The sequence below is a fragment of the Natrix helvetica genome, assembly GCF_964273705.1.
Source record: "Natrix helvetica genome assembly, chromosome: 4".
In the NCBI taxonomy this organism is placed as follows: Eukaryota; Metazoa; Chordata; class Lepidosauria; order Squamata; family Natricidae; genus Natrix; species Natrix helvetica.
Genome location: NC_138550.1, coordinates 19,105,448 through 19,126,678, shown reverse-complemented (window position 1 = coordinate 19,126,678; position 21,231 = coordinate 19,105,448). Strand labels below are relative to the sequence as shown.

General features: G+C 37.9%; 1 protein-coding gene across 1 annotated transcript in view; it reads right to left on the bottom strand.

Moving 5' to 3' along the window:
• The window catches only part of ATM (ATM serine/threonine kinase), a 77,391-nt gene that overhangs the window by 29,729 nt on the left and 26,431 nt on the right, over positions 1–21,231 (bottom strand). The window contains exons 15-32 of the mRNA XM_081950024.1: positions 20,114–20,239; positions 18,217–18,306; positions 16,853–17,021; positions 15,306–15,505; positions 13,546–13,628; positions 13,312–13,467; positions 12,399–12,474; positions 12,149–12,279; positions 11,745–11,865; positions 10,665–10,847; positions 9,719–9,879; positions 9,161–9,407; positions 8,006–8,124; positions 3,206–3,332; positions 2,469–2,668; positions 1,750–1,924; positions 617–781; positions 259–391 (exon numbers count right to left, since the gene is read on the bottom strand). Coding sequence (XP_081806150.1) covers positions 259–391; positions 617–781; positions 1,750–1,924; positions 2,469–2,668; positions 3,206–3,332; positions 8,006–8,124; positions 9,161–9,407; positions 9,719–9,879; positions 10,665–10,847; positions 11,745–11,865; positions 12,149–12,279; positions 12,399–12,474; positions 13,312–13,467; positions 13,546–13,628; positions 15,306–15,505; positions 16,853–17,021; positions 18,217–18,306; positions 20,114–20,239 — 2,662 coding nt within the window. The remainder of the gene's footprint in view (positions 1–258; positions 392–616; positions 782–1,749; positions 1,925–2,468; positions 2,669–3,205; positions 3,333–8,005; positions 8,125–9,160; positions 9,408–9,718; positions 9,880–10,664; positions 10,848–11,744; positions 11,866–12,148; positions 12,280–12,398; positions 12,475–13,311; positions 13,468–13,545; positions 13,629–15,305; positions 15,506–16,852; positions 17,022–18,216; positions 18,307–20,113; positions 20,240–21,231) is intronic.

The window sequence follows — 21,231 nt, the reverse complement described above, 5'->3', positions numbered from 1 at the left end:
ACCTCCCACAGCCCACTATTGGGCCGTGGCCAACAGGTTAGGAACCCCTGGATTAAAGGGGTCTTCTCCATTATGAAAAGAAAGAAAGAGAAAGAAAGAAAGATTCTTTTCCACAAACTCATTAGGAACTATTGGTATTAATTTCCAGTGCTACATAAGAAACAGTATAAATGTTTCAATTACTTCTTAGATCTCTGAAAATAAAAAAGAATGAAAGAATCAAAATATAAAGATAAATCAGAATTAGAAAATCCATACCCTGAAATTTTTTCATAAGTTCCATTATTTGTTCTTTATGAACTTCTAGTTGTTTATGCAGTTCATTTAGACCTTCAAGTCTTGTTAAAAACAGTGAATCAGATATATTTATCGATAAGAAATGGTTAATTTCCTGCAAACATAAATTTGACAATGTATAATTCATATATTTAACTCCCCAAAATCTGAGACACAAATCTAATTTTTAATACATAATGCAATTGTAATAACCTCATGATGTAAGAGCTTTGACATAAATAACCAAACAGTAAAAATATATTAGTTCAAATGGGATGAAGAGATTCCATTAGCAATATGAAACATTGTCTTGGATTCCATTTTTTAAATCTGAAATTACCTCCAAAAGAGAAAATTTTCCAGTGCTGTATTTAATTTTTTGTTGAGTGGCCCGCAGTTCTTTAAAACGGGGATGATCAGGAAATGGATCTAATAATTTGATTGCTTGGTACAAATATTCATGGTTCTGATTATCTATCACTAGATACTTCAATAAGTCCAAGACCTAAAAATAAAGTAGCAGTACAACAACAATTACGGTAATTATAGCAACCACTTCTTCATTTTTTAAAACAGAATTAACGCACAATTCAACCATGGCTATATTAGCAGTCCATATTTTATTTCTACCAAAACTAAGCTTTATGGAAATAATAGATAAGGAAACAGACAGATTTTTGTGTCTTTTTCTCTCATCATCCGGGAACCCAGACTAAACAAGGACGTTCTTAGACCTGAACTTTATAGGCTTCAATTCTGAATAGTTTTCTGGAATAAACATTATTAAATATTTATTTCTGAATAAAAATATCATTTCTGATAACAGTTCTGGAACTAAACAGATACTTTTTTTTCTATTTTTACTTCAATTTTATATTTCAGTTGATGCAGCATAGTAAAAAATTAGGTTTTATAAAGACAAAACTTGTTCCTCATAATATTGTGCAAAACAAAGGAAGAATATCCAAAGCTCCCCATTGTCTGTTTGAAAACAAAAGTTACAGCTGCAATTTCTCAACAATGCAATATGATTCACAGTTTGGCAACTCATATGGGGGCTCTCCCTTTATTTTATCCAAACAAACATGTGAGTGCAGGTAAATAAGAACTCCATGTAGGAGAGGAGATGCTACCATATTTTTTGATAATGATTAAGGCAAACAATTTATAGCTCTCCCAAAATTATAATTACCAAATATGATTCCAACATCCATAACTGCAATGCAATTCAGGTGATTCTTTAATTAGTCCCTGACACTATTTGTTTCATAAATCATGGTTCAATTTTATAATTCTGACACACATGGGTTTTTCTTTCAAAGGAAAAAAGACGATCAAGCATACTTCTGTATCATTCAAAAGGTGAGCTACAAATTTAAAACATTCACACTTTTTAGATGAAAAGTTAATAATGTTGCATTCCAAAAATTCAATTAACGAAATGCCTAGCAAGTAGTTCCTCTAGAAATATACCTCTTTTTCAGTTTCAGGTTGTTCTCCAACAACTGGTATTAGTGTACCCACGACAACATGGAGGTGACTTGCTAGGGCATCCCCACAATACTCTACTGCTGTGTGACAAACACGATTGAGAAGGTCACAACAGAGCAAGAAGCTCTGGAGCGATACTCCTGTCAGAGGATTTGGCCTAAGAGGAATATAGGAAAAATAGCTAACAACACACATGAATGATTTTGTTTCAATTATAGAATAGGCTATAATAAAGACAATATAGAAATATTTTTTACAAAAGGCAAAGATCTTAGCTATACATTTTCAAATAAAAAATAATGGAATACAATGGAATACACTATGGGCTAAACATTGAAGCAAAGATTTGGGATCATACAACATTATCTTCCTTTATATTTCTATATACAAACATAGCTTTAATCAATTGCTTTAATCGATTGCTAATTGGGTCAACAGCAACAACAACAAACAAACAAACCATACTAGATTATTTAACAACTAGTGTTTCTTTAAGCCGTAATTCCTGGTTCATGTCAAGAATTGGGAAAATTAATTTTGACAAGGAGAATAGCTAGTCTAAGCTCAAACATAATGTGAAAACTTGTTTAATATGCTCTCCAAATCAAAAGCCAGACAAATTAAAAAGCTCTGCACTAGAGGACTGACCAGAGAACTGAACAGAATCTATGTAAAGACCGAATAGCATAGAATGGTCTTACCTGTTGCTGATGTGGTGAATCATAGAATAAATCACATCCCGCAGTACAAAAGCCCGTGCACCACCTAGGCCGCCCTTTATTTCTTTCAACAGCAGAGTTACAAAAAAATGATATATCATAAGCATTCTATGTTTTTTATAATTGTTTTTTGTTCCAGACACCTGCTTCCATACAGCAAATAAAATTTTGTGGAATGACTCCTACACAAAAAGAAAATATTACATGATCAATTTTTAAATACAACTTACTTCAAGTATTTATTCTTAAATAAACGTGCCTTATTAGGTCACTGTTCATATGAATATGCTTCAAGCATCTCTTTTCAGAATTATTGAAATCACAAGAAGTCTGACATATGTGAGCTATTGCTTATACAATTAAATCATTATCCCTATTGACATAATTTGTACATCAAACCAAATCAAAGCACTATTAATTCTGTTTCTCCAAACAAGCAACATGCAAATAATGTATTAGAATTTCTTAGCTTCTTTAATTTTAATTTGCTTAACACTTAGTTTACTGATTATATACAAGACCATAAATACAAGAACTCTGAAAGAAAAGCTACAGTCATCACTGTTTTATTATTTTATTAAATAGTGTAATGACATTAGATTTTTTGTAGAAAAAGTATTAAATATATATAATGTATATAATCACACTAATTTAAAATGCCAAAACTACTATGCAAAAATACTGTGATCGTAACACAAAACTGAGCATCAGTTACTTACAGGGTTCTTAGAAAGGATTGCTATAATACCATTAGACTTAGTTTTAAAACATCTATTAATGTAATCCAGGGTAGCTTGGATGATAAATGATGGAAAATAAGGAGGATTTGGAGCAGGATCCAGGTCTCTGAAAGAATACAAAAGATCACAAATATTTAAAATGTTTGAAGAGGAGGATATAGTCTAAATGGCACTAAATAAAATTCAATGAGAATAGGAGAAAACAGATTAAATCTATATTAAAATAACTTCAGTATATATTTTTAATTTAAAAATAGGATTTCCATTACTATAGTTCATCTAATCAGGACCTGAAGTTCATTATTTTCAAATAATTATATGGATTTATGATAGATGAAAGAGTCAGTTTGGTGTAGTAGTTAAGGTATCAGGCTAGAAACTGGGAAATAATGTGGCATCTCCTTATCATTAATTAGGCACAAAGCCAGCTAGATGACCTTTGGCCAATTATTCTCTCTCAGGCCTAAGAAGGAGGCAATGACAAATCACTTCTTAAAATCCATGCCCCAAAACCTGCAGGGAAACATTGAAGCACTCTATCTCAGGCAAATAAACAGATGTTTTAAAATATGTTTGGCTATCTAACAGTCACAATAAAGACATTCCTGAATATAGATACCACCAGCTGAAGTATCACTGAAGACATAAATTGGGGCGTTGGTTCTTACCTGATACGCCCCTTCTCAAGACAGGTGGAGACAACGGTCATGCATGGGTTAACTCAGTCAGTAACCAATAGAACTGAGTCTACCAAAGTGATGTCATTGCCTCAGAGGAGTGTCCTCCCGCTTTTGTGACGAAGGAGATAAGTAGACTGTGATGCATTAGTCGACTGCTTTCAATCCTCCGATACTCTAGTATAGCTCCCAGAACTCCCTCCGCGAACTAGGCCAGGACCGAAAGGGTGGGGATGACCGCTGTCTCCACCTGCCTCAAGAAGGGGCATATCAGGTAAGAACCAATGCCCCATTCTCCAACGTTGGTGGAGACAGTGGTCATGCATGGGACATACCAAAGCTGGACGTGTCCCCGGGTGGGAATGAGACTGGGCTAGGAACTTGAAGAGGGAAGAACCCGTTGAAGGACCCGCCGTCCGAATGCTGCATCTGCCAACGCGTATCTATCTACCTTATAATGGCGGATAAAGTAGGAGTCACCCAGGTGGCTGCCTTGCAGATCTCTTCCACTGAGACCTGCCTTGTCCACGCTGCTGATGTAGCCATGTTGCGTGTGGAATGCGCCGTGATGTTGGATAGAGGCGTGAGGTGATACGCCAGGTAAGCTCTAGTTATGGTTGACCGGATCCAGCGCCCAACCATAGATGGAGAAACCTTCAGACCCTTGTTTGTGGGATGGAAAGACACAAAGAGCGCTTCGGTGCACCTTGGCAATATAGATCTTAAGAGAGCGTCTTACGTCTAACCTGTGCCATTTGTGTTCGAGATGGTGAAAAGGATTAGGACAAAAGTTCGGTAGAGTGAGATCTAGAGACTGATGAAAGGCCGAATTGACCTTTGGAACAAAGGTGGGATCAAGTCAAAGGACCACGCGGTCTGAGTGAAAGGTACACAAGTCGGAACGGATAGAAAGGGCTGCCAATTCTGAGACCCGGCGTGTAGACGTGATGGCCACCAGAAAGGTTGTTTTCAAGCCAAGGCCTGGTGACTCTTGACCAGTTTGCTCTATTCTCTTGTCTTCGGGGCAAAGAGCCTCCTCAGGAGCTGCTGAGGCTGTGTTAGGAGAAGAAAGGCCAATTATAGGTAAGTTGATAGAAGGCACCTCTAAAGCCTTGGTGAGTTCTGGTCCCACATTATACAGGCACTTGTCCAAGGTATTGGGGAGGGGACCTGTACCTGGTGATGCCTATTGGTTCTGGACCATGTCTATGAAGAGTCTGGGAGACGGAATCACCTCCTTTTCCACCTTAGGCTGGATGAAGAGGGGGTCAGTAGTGTCTGCCTTGTCCGCTTCTGTTCCCTGAGGTGCTTTAGGGGAAGGGATGACAGCGATCCTCTTGGCCTTAAAAAGGAGAGAGCGAAAGACAGCAGGTTTGAACAAACCGACAAAGGCAGGTGGGTCAGGGGGAAGACCCTCGTCTTCCGAGAGATCTGACTCTCTTGCCGGACGTTCCTCTTCTCCAAAAACCGAAGGTTGACTGGACGTGCCAGGGAGCTCATGTGATGAAGAAGCTGAGAGATCAGCATCCCTGCGTCTGGAACCAGAAGAAGAAGCAGATCTGCGTGGAGTAGGTTAGAAGACCTATGTTTAAGGGCTGCTGCTACATCACGTTCAATGGCCTCAGATATCGTATCAGCCATGCCAGGTGAGTAAGAGCGGTGGTGGTGGCGGGGTGAGGTAGAAATTTCTTCCTGGTAGAGGGGCTCCTCATCCGGAGTGATGCTCCTGCCACTCTCAGATTTATCCCCACTGCAGGCGAGATCACTTGAGACCCTGGCATCCTCAGGTTGAATGATGGATGCAACAGGGGAGAGATCATCCTCCGAATCAGAAGATAGGTTAGGAGGAGGACTAGGCTGAGTAGGCCTCTGGGCCTGAAATAGATGGGATTCAGTGTGGTTGGTCTTGGCCTTGGCCATGCTGGGAGGAGCCTGGGTGGCATTGTCTTGGGTGCCTGAGCCTGGGTGCCTGTTGATTGGCTGAACCCCTATGGGATGCCCTGGGGTTTTTGGAAGAGGGCTCAGTGGGGGAGGCTTCTAGGGCAGGCCTGTGCTTGTGGGTCCCAGAAGAAGGGGTTTCGTTGGTGGGTGGAGGTACTTGTGGCTCAGGGGCAGGAGATGAGGCATGGTCTGTACTCACGACTCCTTGAAGTACCCAAAATGGCCTCCGGAGATCTTCACGTGAAAACAAAGTGACCGCTGAGGCTACAGAGCCTATGGGCCGGGAGCCATGAGGTAGCTGCGGCCACTGAACGAGGGAGGGCGTCAAAGGCACTGCGGAGAGGCTGCGGAGGCTGAAGAGAGCAGCAGCGGCGATCTGGTGAAGGCGGGAGCGTTGAGGGACCATGGCGGCTTGTAGTGGCGGCGGCAGCACTTCCTGGCAGTGGCTGGTGGCTTTTTGGCGGTTGCTGGCAGCTTTTGGCGGTGCTTGGAGGCGGCTGAGGGCTTGGCGGGTGAGGAAAGCCTGGAGGCCAGCAGAGGTGGCAGCACCGAGCTGGGAGGCGCTGTTTGCAATGGCCGGTGCTGGGAGGCGCTGTTTGCAGGAGAGCTCTGAAATTGCCGGTAAGCTCAGGAGGCAGAAGCCTCGAAGAAGCCCTGGTGAGTCTCTTCAAGAAGCCCGGGGGCTAATTGAGAGAACTAGCTCTGAGGAGCTATCCAGTAAATCTTCCCAATTTGGATGTAATTTAGGTGAAATTTAGAAAAAAAAATCCAATTAAAGGTAATTATAATATCTTCGAAAGTTGAGGAGAAAGCAGTTAGCACAGCCAGTTTGCATTGAACTGAGTCTAAAAAAGCGGGAGAACACTCCTCTGAGGTGATGACATCACTTTGGTAGACTCAGTTCTATTGGTTATTGACTGAGTTAACCCATGCATGACCGCTGTCTCCACCAACATTGGAGAATTGAAATGCATTGAAGCATGACTGGAGAAAAAATCACATTTTTGTACATATGGTAAAAAGTAATTTTTGTTGTCCAAAATGAAATTGTTATGATCTGTTGTAGTAACATTTTACAAAACAGATCTCGTTTCTAAATGTATCTCGTTCCCAAATGATCTTAGACACAAGTGGAAACAGTTCAGCAAAACTTCAAATTGCCATTCCTTTTTTAAAGATAGTCCTTGCTTAACAACCCTAAATAGGACTGAAATTAATAACAAGGCCTTGGCAAGCACTCAGGAAGGCCTTGTACGGCCACCCATGGCTTAGGCCCAGGGTACTTGCGAGACCCCCTACTGCCACCAGTAGCTTCTCACCGTCCAGTACGATCCCACAGAGTTGGCCTCTTCAGGGTGCCGTCGGCCAGACAGTATCGGCTGGTGACCCCCAGGGGGAGAGCCTTCTCTGTGGGAGCGCCTTCCCTCTGGAATGAGCTGCCCCCGGAGCTTCGCATAATCCCTGACCTCCGGTCCTTCCCACGCACCCTAAAAAGTTGGCTTTTCCAGCAAGCCAGCCTGGCCTGTTAATTTTAACTCATTTTTAAATGTATTGTCCTATAAATTTGGTTTGGTTTTTTTGGATATGTATTTAATTTCTTTTTAACTTTTGGGATGTGTCTTTTTTAATGTTGTACGCCGCCCTGAGTCCTTTGGGAGAAGGGCGGCATATAAATCCAATAAAAACAAAACAAAACAAAACAAACACCTGCTACCTCGTGAAGGGCCAGACATGCCTTGTCAGCAGCAGGAGGCAGAAGACAAAAAACGGACAGGTGTGTGTGTGTGTTTGTGTGTGTGTGTGTGTGTGTGCGTGCAGGGAGGCAAGGGGCAGTAAGAGCAGTGGAACACAGGGCAGCCAAAAGGGAGATAAGAGGTAGATAGGTGGGTGGGAGAAGTTGAAGCACACTGTACTAAATGCAAATGACCTGGCAAATGTCCCTGGATCGCATGGCCATGGGGGCTCTGCAGTGTATAAGGACTTGGTGTAAGTAGCCTTCATTCATCACTATGATAACTTCAAACAATTGCTGAACAAATGGTTGTTAAAAGAGGACTACCCATATTCTACTTTTGCTTGACATGGAATCCTCATGACAATAAAGAAAACTTTGCTTAAAATTATAGTACACAACACATTAACAGAGAAAGGAAAACTGTACCCTGTAAACTTAATTAAGTCAGAATTCTCTTCTGGTTTGATACTGATTGGCTCATGTAGGGTCATCAACACCTCTACCACAATTTCTGGTAAGCTGCTTTGAAATAAACTTTCTATCAGCTGTAGAAACAAAATACAGGTTTAATAGCCTTAAAAGATGCAAGACAATTAATGTGGACGCTATCTCACTTATCAATCTTCTGGTTTTATATTTAATAAAAAATGCAAATAGTTTAGTTTGCTTTTTGTTCGCTATGTTTTCCCACCAAGCAGAAAAAAGATGTTCTTTGAAAAAACATTTTGCCTGAGGCACAAACTAATAAAAAAAAAGTCTCTGAAACAAAATGGAAAAAGAAATGCTTGGTGTCAAGATTAAGGAATTACTCCACTCAAAATACATCTTCAAAAGGGAAAATAGGGGGAGAGCACAACCCAATTCCAACAGAAATACATTCTCTTTCTACCTGTTATTCTTCATTATTCCAGCACTGGAAAATATCAAAATGGAGCCTGCGCTAAATAGCAGAGCAATATATGAAAACAGAATTCCAAGACTTAATGAAGTACTGCCTATCACCAGCTAAATGAAAAACAAATTGAAACTTCAATAAAAGCTTAAGAAACCAGGCAGTACAGTTCTTGACATTTTCTGTCACAGCAATTACCAAGGATAATGAGAGTCTTTCAAGCAGATGCCTTCTGGAAACTAAGTTTATCTATGAATAGGAGGTTTTCTATAAATTTGTTTTAAAATAGAAATAGAGCGGACAACCATATTTCTAGCTGCTTAGACTGGGGAGAAATCAACAGTATAAAATCCAGCTTTATTTTAAACTGATACTAATTTTAAGAATGAAAAAAAGTAAACTGAAAAAATAAGCCCAAGCTGCTGATGATACTACACTAATAGCAAAGGTTCTGCTTAGCTTAAAAATGAGACTAACATTAAATATATTAACAAAATAACTTTAAACATGAATGCTATGAATTTTAGTGATCTTCCTGAAATGGAAATTATTTACTTCTGCCCAGGAATTGAAGTAATATTTAGAAATTGATGTGTGCGGGTTTTTTTAACTTAGGATCTTGCAGCATTCAAATTCTTTGCATTTAAGACTACAGGATATCATAATCAAACTTTATTTTTTAAAGATACCTGCTTTCCCAAGTAATTTTCATCTGTCAGCATGTCATAGACTCTAGAAGCTGTATTGCTCTTTTGTGTGAATTCAGTATCTTCGTGGTTTTGGTAGGCAAAATAAGGAAGAATATTGACCAGGATTTTGGGGAAGCACTGCGCCAGAAGGGGACGCTCTTCCGTTTCAATGTGGCTGGCAATGCATTTTATCTCTTCAAACCGATCTCTAATTATCAGTTGTGGAATCAAGATTTTATAACAGGACCTGCAATTAAAATATCTCCTTGAATTACGATGAAATTACATAAAAATCCTGTTGATATGCAACAATTGAATCCTCAAAGTATTATTCTAAACCGCCAGTTTAAATTAAACAAGGGCCAACTGTCTTTTCCATCCCTGGAAAAGGATACTTAGCCTTGTTTCAAATGCATTAGATCACTTTCAAAATTAAATAATACATTTTCCTTGCATTAAAATAAAGTAAAATTTAAGCTTATTTCGGAATATAATGAATCAATTAATAAATGCTGCAGCAATCAATCTACAAAGAGAAAGTATGATTTAGAAGCATACCTGTAAAACTCTTCCAAAGTAGAGCAATTTAGCAAAACATATGGGAAGTCAGACAAGCTGTAATCACAGTTTAACCACTCAAAGACAAGATAATCTAAATGGGTGCTCATTAAATCTTCTGTATTTTTATAGCCAAAAGAGCCAGAAATATTTTCTAAAACCTGTGTTTGAAAAATAAATAAGATTGTCAATAGTCAAATAATGCCATTAATATTTACAGCAATAAGATAAGGAACATGTGCCTTGTGATTTGTCACTGATGTCTCTCAATGTATTTCTATTCCCATTTTGGGTAAGCATTCAATAACTGTCGTCAGGACTATATACCTATCTATCTATGTATCCATCCATATGTGCATTTATTGCATATTTATATATCTGCATGCACATGTGCTCACCCACACATGTATACAAAAAATCTTTGGCTGCAAAAAAGTAACCCCTCACCCTCAGATGTAATTATAAATTGGATCGTTACTGTAAAGACAGAAGCAGAATCTGCCCACCTTCAAAAAACTCATCAATCAAAATTCAGCTAGTATAAAATGTTCCTATTTTTGTGAGGCCCTCGAACTCCTGCATTGCCTTCTTCCCCATGGCAGCAACTGCCAGCATGTACAGATTCTGGAAAAAGTTATGTTAACCTGGTACAGATCATGCCATATTTCTGATCACCTGGCAACTGTAAGCAGCTATTTATGTTTAGATTCCTTACTGGAATCATGAACAGAAAAAGAAAGATAATAGGAGTGGACGGGATGGGGTTGTTTTCATTTTGCTTTATTAAGCCAATTAAGGCCATGTAATCCCTGACTATCCTGGCCTGTAAAAAAATATAATTTATGCTTATATTCCTCCTTATAAAAAGTGCTTTCATTTATTTAGAATCTGAATAACAATATTTACTGCAGGCACCTGAACATATCCCTTTTAATTCAGTAATTACCTTCCTTACGAGCTGAGGATCTAATCCATTCTTTTTAATACACTGGAAAATAGCAAACAATGCTTGTTTCTCACACACAGGACTGCTGTACAAAATCATAGTTATTAACATGAGTAGGACTGTTTTTCTGTTATGCTCGTCATCAGGATGGCTTTCTTGATTCCCTGTATCCCGTGCCTTCAACTGACAAAGCACAAAGTGAAAGGAAATTTTTTTTAGTTATAACATCATAGATTTTATTATGGTGTTTTTAAAAATTAAAATAGTATTCCAACACAGGTGTAACAAATGATCAAAGAGATAATACAAAGATGGATCAAATTTTGATAAACCTAAAATAACCAGTCTAAAATATTCAAAGTATTTTTAAAATGTTTATGTGTTGTAAAGTCTGGCATGGCACAAGTGTCCTGTGTAAGGTCATGTCAAGTGTCTTTTATTCCCATGCATCTCCTTCTCTTGTTACCAAGCATTTGGTTCTCTGTCCTTTAAATCTGAATTATCTGCCAGTGCCTTAAAAGTGTCATTTTCTGAAGATACTTTCTAAGAAAAAAAGAATGACAAGCCAGGTGGTCTCATGGGAAGGCTAGGATGGCACAAAGAGTGGAAAATACCATTGAGGGTGAGTAGGGCAACAACAGGTTGGAAAGTAGAATGGGAAGAGATTGGGGCTAGTGGGAGTGTGTTTGAGGGGAACAAAAACATGTACATCTGTGGGTAAAGACATGTGGGTGGAGAAGTAGGATAAGAATTTGGGAGGGTAATAGAAGGTAGGATAAGAGTTTGGGAGGGTAATAGAAGGAAGAAGAAAGGTGGTAAGCAATCAGGAAAAACACAGGAAGAAATGAGAGCAGAAGGGCAGTAAGAAGAAAGAGAAGGGGAGGATTGGACAGGGAACATTGGCATAAAACTACAGAACAGAGCAGAGAAAACCCACAAAGAAATGCCAGATGGAAAATCAGATGGAAGAGTCATGGATACAGTTTTCACAAACTCTTTTCATATAGACACTCTTGGATCAATAAGTGAAGGAAATGCTTACACTTGAAAACTTCATGCATGCTTAGTAATAATTATTACCAATGTTTCTGCTCCTTCTTGAACTTTGATGTACAAATTCTCAAAAGCTTTTTGTTGGAACTTCAAAGGAAGACCTTTCACTAAACCAGTTGTATCTCTCAGTTTCACATCTTGGAACAAACTTATGATCAAGCAGAGAAAAAGGCATTTTAGAATTAAAGTGTATATTCTTTCTTTTCTAAACTAAAATAAGATTTGTGTTGTTTCCATTTTGTTCCTATGGTTTTTTTTCCTTCTGAAATAATTTTTAACAAAGTAAAACTTAGTTAAATTTATTTCCATGTCATATATTTCTGAAAGATAAACTGTTAAGTAATTTTAATAAACTAGCAATAGAATGTTAATCTTGTTGATTTTAATAAACTAGAGACAAACTGCAGCTCTAAAACTGTGTACATGTATACCTGATTGCTGACTTAGCTGCAATTGTACAAACTTGAAAGTTGTTATCTGCAAGGAATTGAGGAAAAGCATCTCTCACAGGTAGATTTTCACATTTAACTGTAAGCTCAGCCCATTCTAAACAAGGGTCAGCCTGGGAAAAAATGGAAAAAAGGAAATATCATTATATTTTTATAGGTTTGGAAACCTAAATAAGTAGTAGTATTAAGAGCAGTAATAGTAGCTCTTAAATGCTTCTGGAGTTTTACTTACATGAAGGAAGGCTGTCATACAATTCACTAAAGCAATTCTTAAAGGAACTGAACATTTTCCTCCATTTGCTAAATGCCTGAAATAGAAAACACTTTAATAATAAAATATAACCCCTTCTTTTAAAAAGTCAAAACTTAAAAGTCCAATTTGTTTTTAGGATTTTTGAAATATACTGTATAAGTTTTTATTAAATATTTCAAAAGCTTTTTGTTCGTTTTTAAATTTCAGAAATGTTAAACTAAACTGTACATTGACATTTCTAAGGACCATTTGTTCAATTACTATTTCTTAAATTTTATTGAAAGATATATATTGCTACCATTGGAGTATTACAGCTTGAATTGCATTAAATAAATTACTTTTGTGTTTTAAAATAATCAAGTCCTTTGAGTGAAGCAGTATAAAACTGACTGAATGAATACACTTAAGTTGCAAATCCCAGCTATTTCAGAATAACTGCCAGTAAAACTAGTGGAAATTTCTTGTAGAAACTCAATTTAAGACTCATACTGTTAAGAAACATTTAACTGAATTGGTTTCACTGTCTTTAAATACTGAAGATTGAATGCATACATTAAGGAATAAATTTGATTGAAATCAATATGCTTATACTTAAGCATATTTATGATTAATTTTACTTAAACAAATAAACAATACTCCAGACAATAAAAATAATTAGTTCTGCACTTACTTCACTGCTATTAAAAATGCTTCATGCTCTTTAATTGTCAAATTACCACCTCCTCTAACATTTCCCCCCATAAAAGGGAGTTGTAGACCAAGAGAAACTTATCTGACATTGTTGAATTGTAAAATGTTTATGAAACATGTCATAGTGAGCCTTGAGGAAGAACTTCCCTTCAATCCTTCCCCAATAGCAAATAATTTGGAGTTGAGCTTGCACTTAACCTACCAAAATGCTCCAACAACAGTTAAGACTTGACACCGGGCTTCTCTCAGATCTTCAGAATTTCTACCGAAAGTTCCCAAAATATCAACCATTGGAAGAAGATTATGTAATATTGCTACGCAAACATCTTGATCCAAACGATAAAAGGAACATATACCCCTAAAAGAAATAACTAAATATTTGTATCACAAAATATATATAGCAAATTAATTTTATTAAGCAAGATTATTTTCTTACGGTAGAAGCTTGAGTAATGAGACAACATAATCTTCAGATAAGGGATTTTCTCCTCTGGGAAGTTCCTTCAACAAGACTAAATACTAGAAGAAACCACAATTAAAGATATAGTATCAGAAAGGAATAATCCAATGTTTATGTACAATTGTATGAATGTAACAAAATTATACTCTATTTATATTTAGCATGTGAGCAAATATATATTGAAGATATAATTCTTTTATAACAAAACAACAGAATTGGAAGGGACTTTGGAGGTCTTCTCACCCAACCCCCTGCTCAAGCAGGAAATCCTATACCCATGATGGCAAATCTATGGCACACGTGCCAGAGGTGGCATGCAGAGCCCTCTCTGTGGGCACGCACAATCTCACCAGCTGCTCTTCTGGTTTCCGGCATGCCAGCTGGTCTTCGTGAACGCCATTTTTCAGGCCGCTTTTGGGCCTTTTGGGGGCCATTTTCAGGACATTTTTCAGGCTGTTTTTTGCACCGAAAAATGGCCTGAAAGCAGCCTGAAAAATGGACAAAAAGACGCCCCAAAAATAGGCATGTGCACACCGGCCAGCTGGTCTTCAAGTGTCCAGTCCTCCGGCATGTGCAAAGACCAGCTGGCCAGCGCACATGCAAGTGCCGGAAACCCGAAGACCAGCTGGCCAGCGCACTGGTCAGCTGGTTTGGGGGTTTCCAGCACTCTGGCACGCACACCCATGCATCTGCATGCACACGCGTTCCAGTTTAGGCACTCGGTGCCAAAAAGGTTCACCATCTCTGCCCTATACTAGATATTAGAACTACTAACGACCTCTGCTCCTTCCGACAGAAGCTTAAGACCCACCTGTTCCAATTAGCTGGCTTGACTGATGTATAGTCCCATCTTTAACCTCCTGGCAAACATCTTACTGTGTAATTTTTAAGGGAAATTTTAATTATACTTGTATTTTAATTCAAATTTGGTACAGCACATTCTACCTCCTCCGTTTATATGTTTATATGCTTATATGTTTATATATTTATGCACATTTATATTTTGTATCTATATGGTTTTTAATATGTCTGTACACCGCCCCGAGTCCTGTTTAGGAAAGGGTGCGGTTTATAAATAAAAGTTTACTTACTTACTTACTTACTTACTTACTATACTATTTCAGACAAATGGTTATCCAATCTCTTAACATCTACTCACACTGTTATATAAGTATATATAAGTATGCTATTCAAAAAATGTATGATTGATACAAAAATATGATTTATACTATACCAAAAAGAATCCTTCAGTTGTCAACATTTGTTTTTTAAAGCAGATCTACAGCAGATCTGTATGTTCAGATTTGGCAGTATACAGCTATAAACCTTGCACAATGATCCATATCCCAATAACTTCTTGACTAGATAATTACAATGCACTCTACACTGGTACCTCTGCCCCAGGTCTGGAAGCTGCATCTAGAGTGGAGCTGTTTGATTTTCAAGAGAAACAGGTCCTGAAATTGCTGCTATCATCACCCATGAGCTACTAGCCCTAATATAAGCTGCTGAAATTAGTATATAAAATCCTGAACAGCTAATAACCCAGATATTTACAAGGTAGTCCCAGCTAATTTAATTGTGATGGTTTTATTTAAGACTGTGTTATTGTATGAGGATTTTTGTCACTCTGAATTTCTCTGAAAGAAAGGCTGTTATAGAAATAAAATAAGTTAATAAGTAACACTCCAACAGCATTAAAAACAGAAGGCTAAACAGAATAATGTTATACTCACCACATGTAAATGTAGAGGTTTAATAAAATCAAATGAATCTCCATCTATTAGCACTAAGAGTTTTCTCCAAATTTCGGAACATCTAAAGGGAACTGTTTGTTTTGTGGTTGCTGTGGAAGCTATACACAAGAACTTCAAAATGTCAAGAAGAAGCAAATCCTGTTTAGATAGATGTTCTTCTGATAATGGACTTGTGGCACCTGTTCAATATGATGACCATATAGAAGCTATGAAAAGACAGCTCTCAAAACGTACAATCAATTATCTGTCAGGAAGCCATAAGTAACTGCATTTAATCAGAATGCATATTTCTTTCTGCTTATCTTCTATCAATCAGTACATTGGCTGCCACATATACAATGAAATAAAGTAAAAATATAACAATACTACAAGAAATGTACTAACATAACATTGGCATGGGGGAAAATATAATGGGAATGGTCAGCCTGTAGAAATTTAAAACAGCCACAGAATTGGTATTTATACCTTGTTTATTTAGATAGGCAGCATTGCCCTGCTTTGAGGGTTGTTTTAACTGAACTCATCACCTCAGTCTTTTCAAAACCTGCCATACGGCAATTTTTCTAAGCATCTCCAAAACAACACATGGGATGAAATATACAAGGTCTTCAACCATTGGATGACAGTACTAGTCTTCGGGTTACACCACGGATGTCAAACTCGTGGTGTCACGTTGCCATCCTGTGATGTTTTGCAATGTTTTTCCCTTCACGGGGCTGGGGTGGGCGTGGCCTGCATCCAGCTCACAGGGCGCCAGTTTGACACCCCTGGTCTACATGTTCTAATTACACTTATGTGTCTATATACTCCAGACGTAGATGCATGCCTTGATGTAGACTTCTCACTGCCACTAAGGAAAATTTTTATTATACCCTATACTATAATTCAATGTATGAGAAGTTATATGCTCATATCACACACAAAAAAAACCCCATCTTGAGAATCTCCAACACAAAAAAATAGAAAACTCTGAACAGATTCTAAAATGGTGATAATCTAATCTTGCTTAGAAATAAACTCTTGTAAAGAAATGTCAGTTGATAAAGGACACACAAAACTGAGTTCTGAAAGAGACAATAATTACAAATATAGGTATTCTTCTCATAGTAATCACAATTGGTACCAACAACTCAATCACTAAGCAGAAAATCATCTGAGTGCAATTGGACTTACTATATTACTGACTTCATCTTTGGTCCTTAAGGGAGTAACATGGTCCAAGAAGAAGCTGTTAATCTTATGAATGCTATATGGCAGGGGTGTCAAACATCATGTGCAAGCCACGCCCCCCTCCCAGTTCCGCAAATGGGAAAAATATCACAACATATCATGTGACGGCGAGTTTGACACCTGTACTATATGACATCACAAAAGCCTTTCTTTTATAAATTCTCATAGAAATTACATCTGGTGTATTTTTTGAAGTTGCTTCAAATACCTGAATTATAATTCCTTACTTCCCAAACGTATTTTTTTCTAAAAGCATTCAATTACACAAAAATATACATAAAACAGATTGAATATACCTGTCAAGGTATGCAAGTCTCCAACTTCATTCACTTCGCCAACTTCAGTACACTCATCATCAAATAGATCCAAAACTATTTGGTTTCCCTCTTCCATTCTACTTTCTTCAGGAAAATCTTCCATTAAGTCCATTTCTCCAGTTTCACTTGACTTTCCAGTAAAAAACATCTAATAGAAGACATTTATGCATATCATCTCTTATAATGAGAACAATAAATTATAATAAATATGTAATAAATTTAAAAAATATAGTTTTATGAATAACATCCATTTACCCTTTCTGTACCAATACCTCTAGATAAAAATTGGACAACATCTATCCTTTTGCCAAAATATTGCTTCGGTATAGAAGCTTCACTTCCATTTGTTCATTAATGTTTAAATGTTGGTTGGTTACTTTGTATAACAAGGTTTCCATAAAATGGGGTGTTTGCTAAGAAAGTAATTTTAGAATTCAGTAATTACTATTATAATTTAACCAATTTAAGCAAAGCTATAGAGCTAAGTTTTTCATATTGACTTCACTTGGCTAGGAAATTTACACAGGAAACTAATCTCTGATCAGTTTTCCTGCTTTTAATACCTAAAGCCAATAAAACCAATATGACTACAGCTTAATAATTATATGAAAATTAGTGAAATTTTTCATTGTGCTTTATATAAAACTAGAATAAGCTATTTACAAGGATTTACATTATTAATCCTTATGTGCTACACACCTTGCAACCAATTACTAATTACTTACTTGGCAGTGTTACTGTAATTGAGAAAATAGTAGTAGGCAAGACTAAATGTACTTAGCTAATCCACCACTTGTCAGAGGTAAGTTATTTTTTTTTTATTTTGAGAAGCAGAGTGGTAGAGGAAAACAGTTGTACAGTTCCTAAGAGGAATATAGACACTAGATATATCCATTCAAATTGTCCACAGCACTTACTCTTCTGCTTTAAGTGTTGTTCTCTCAAGTAGAATGAACTTTAAAATCTGTGCCTGCTCACCTGATGCTTATCTAACTGAAAGAGATTAATTATAGCAATGAAGTACCTCTGATCCTTGCCACTGATAAAGGTGTATGAGTGTGCAAATAGAGTGATATAAGAGAAAGATGTGGAAAAGGACAAAGAGATAGCATTTTCCATTTGTTTAAGGAAAACTGAACCCCCAAAATGCAATGCCCCCCCGCCTGCATGCACAGCCCCTCGCACGTGACTCCCCCCCCCCCGCATTTGTGCAACAGACACCCGAAGAACTGCTGGCCAGCAGAAGGCACGCATGCATGCGCAAAAGAGCTGAACTCATAGGTTTGCTATGCTGGGTATATAGTCTCTGGAAGGGAAACAAACATCACATCATATCTACTCACCAGAAATTTGCAGATACTTGCAAGATCATCCATCAGCTTGGATGTTAACAAATGCAAGAAGATAGTAGACAAACTCTTTTTGGGACTTTTCTGTTGAAACAAAGAATAAGAAGAGATAAATATCGCCATCTCTCCTAGATTTCCAGAAAGCTTTGAAAACCTGGCTTTAGTCCAAGGCCTAGAGTTGATATTTATTATTTGTTCAGTGGCCCCTGTTTTGTTGCATTTGTTATGTATTAGTTTATTATAGCCTGGATTGCCTTTTTGATTTAATGCTTTTAGCTATTTTTGTCTTTTTTAGTTTTGCATATTGCTCTGCATCTACTAGAGTTGGGCAGCCACTAAACCTAAATACACAAACAAATAAAAGCAGAAGAAACAATAATGATAAAAGATTACAATGAAGTATTTGGCTTTTTGTACTATAAAATAATCTGTAGTAACCTGTAATCAGTTCCCCATGCACCTTGTAATTCAGACCCCCCAAGGTCTGAATGCTGATAATTCTTAGGATTGGAGAACTTGATTAAGCTGCTTTTAATGAGCAGCAAATAGCTCAGGTAAAATGCAAACAACCCAAGAAAAATTACACTAGATAAAAGGCAGCAAGCATTATTAAAAACAAATTTTCAAGCTGTATGATAAAACCTGAAATAAACTGCTACTTGAAAAGCAAGGATCAGTTTCAGAATCAAACTTCTTTCTTCAAAGCAGTGCTGCCTAAATTTCATTGAAGTCAATCTGACTGATTCAGCCTCACAAGAAATAAAAACCTCTCTAGCGATTTTAGGTCTTATACAGTAATTGAAAGAACAACTTGGAAAAATCTCATTGCACATACTAAAATAATAAAGCAGTTTCAATATTATATCAAACAATACCTCCATGTTTTTCTGCAAAATAACTGGGAGTGTATATGTACCGTATTTTTCGGAGTATAAGATGCACCTTTTTTCATCAAAAAAGAGGCTGAAAATCTGGATGCACCTTATACATCGAATACAGCATTTTCTGCCTCCCGAAGCCCTGCCCCCTTTACCAAAATGGCTGTGCATAGCCTTATGAAGGCTTCCAGATAACTCCTGGGGGCTGGGGAGAGCAGAAATGAGCAGAAAAGGGCCCATTTTTCCCCCAGCCCCTAGCAGCACTCTATAAGATTCCATAAGGTTATGCATGCAATTTTTTTGATGAAAAACGGGTCGTTTATTGGTCCCCCCATCCCCTAGGAGCACTCTGCAAGCCCCCCCCCCAAGGCTATTCATGCTTTTTATTTGGAAAAAAAAGAGCCCGTTTTCGTGAAAAACGGGGCCGTTTTTTAGAGATTTGCAGAGTGCAAAAACTTTTTTTTCCTTTTGGAAAGCTCTTTAACTGATGAGAATTACATTGATCAAGTGCTGTGCCAGCAGAAACGAAGTCTTAATGTTTGTCAGCGATTTCCTTCTCCAGCACATGGATAAATACACCTGCAAACATCTACCTACCTACCTACTCTCTCTCTCTGCCTACCTATCTACTGTATTTCTCTCTCTCTCTTTCTATTTCTCTCTCTATCCCTCTCCCTACCTACCTACACTCTCTCTCCCTACCTACATACTGTATTTCTCTCCCTCTCTATTTCTCTCTCTCTATCCCTTTATCTACCTACCTACCTACCTACTCTCTCTACCTACCTACCTACTTTTTTTAAAAAAATTGTCTCTTCAAAACCTTGGTGCGTCTTATACTCCAGTGCGCCTTATACTCTGAAAAATACAGTATATATGGACATTCATATATAATAAAAATGAACAAATTGGTCTTATAAATAAGTTACCCACATAAGTTAGTAATAGGCATAAATACATAGATTTCAACTTTGCTCATACTCAGATTGCCCTACAACCAACAAATGTCTCACCTGGGTACAGTTGCATAAACAACTTGTGCACTGCAATATTAAATTCCTCAATGAAACAATTCTAGAATCTTCATTTAGCTTGTTTTTAGACTGAGAAATGCTTTCCTCCACATAATTAAAACATAACTGTAAAGGAATAAAATGAAATGATTTTTATAGAAATAAAATGAAATTATTTAAGACGTTTCATTGTGTTTGTGTGTATGTACATATATACATAAACACACAGACACACGCACACATACATACATATATGGATATACTGTACATTGCCCTTATTCACTGTGTCCATCACCAAGTTTAAAATTGCTAAATAGAACCAACTACAACTGTTAATAAATTAACTGCAATAATATACGGCATGTTCTGTAATTTATCAAGATATCTTAATTTTTCCAAAAAAATCCTAAAGAGATTGAAAAGGTCCAACCTTCAAACTGCATTTATCTACAATTAGTGAATATTTTGATAATGAAGTGTTGTGGCCCAGCAGGAGCCGTTGGAGTTGCCACCAGACTCCGACAGCGAGGGTCCCTCTGAGTCGGCTCAAGAGGAGGTGGGGGACCCTGGACAGGGTTCCAATGCTGAGTAGGGCGCAGAGAGGTTGGTTGGCCACCAGGGGACGCCTGAGGCATGGAGCAGTGGTGAAAGCCAAAGGAAGGGGGCTCCTGATGTCATGCCTTGGAGCAGTGGGGAGGAGTCACAGGACAGTGAGTCAGACATCAGCAGTGAGCTATTAGATGCTCGTTACCGACGTGCTACCCGGTGTAAGGAGCAATTGAGCAATTACAGGAGGTAATGGCTCTCAGCTGCTGATCATTAGACTCCTCTTCAGACTATAAAGGGACTGCTTGTGGACACACCCTTTGCAGGAATCAACTGATCATTGGAGTTGGAGAAGCTCAGATCTGTGTCGTACTTTGGCAGGCTGGATTGCTGCCAAAGGGTTTACCTGGATTGCTGCCCAGAGTGCTATCTTGACCTTGGCAGGCTGGATTGCTGCCAAGGTGGAACCTGTATGTCAATAAACATCTGGAAGAGACTTTGTGTCGGAGTGTCTTGGTATACAAGAGGAGGGGGTCAGAACAATGAAATATTACCAGACTGCTGGGAAACCT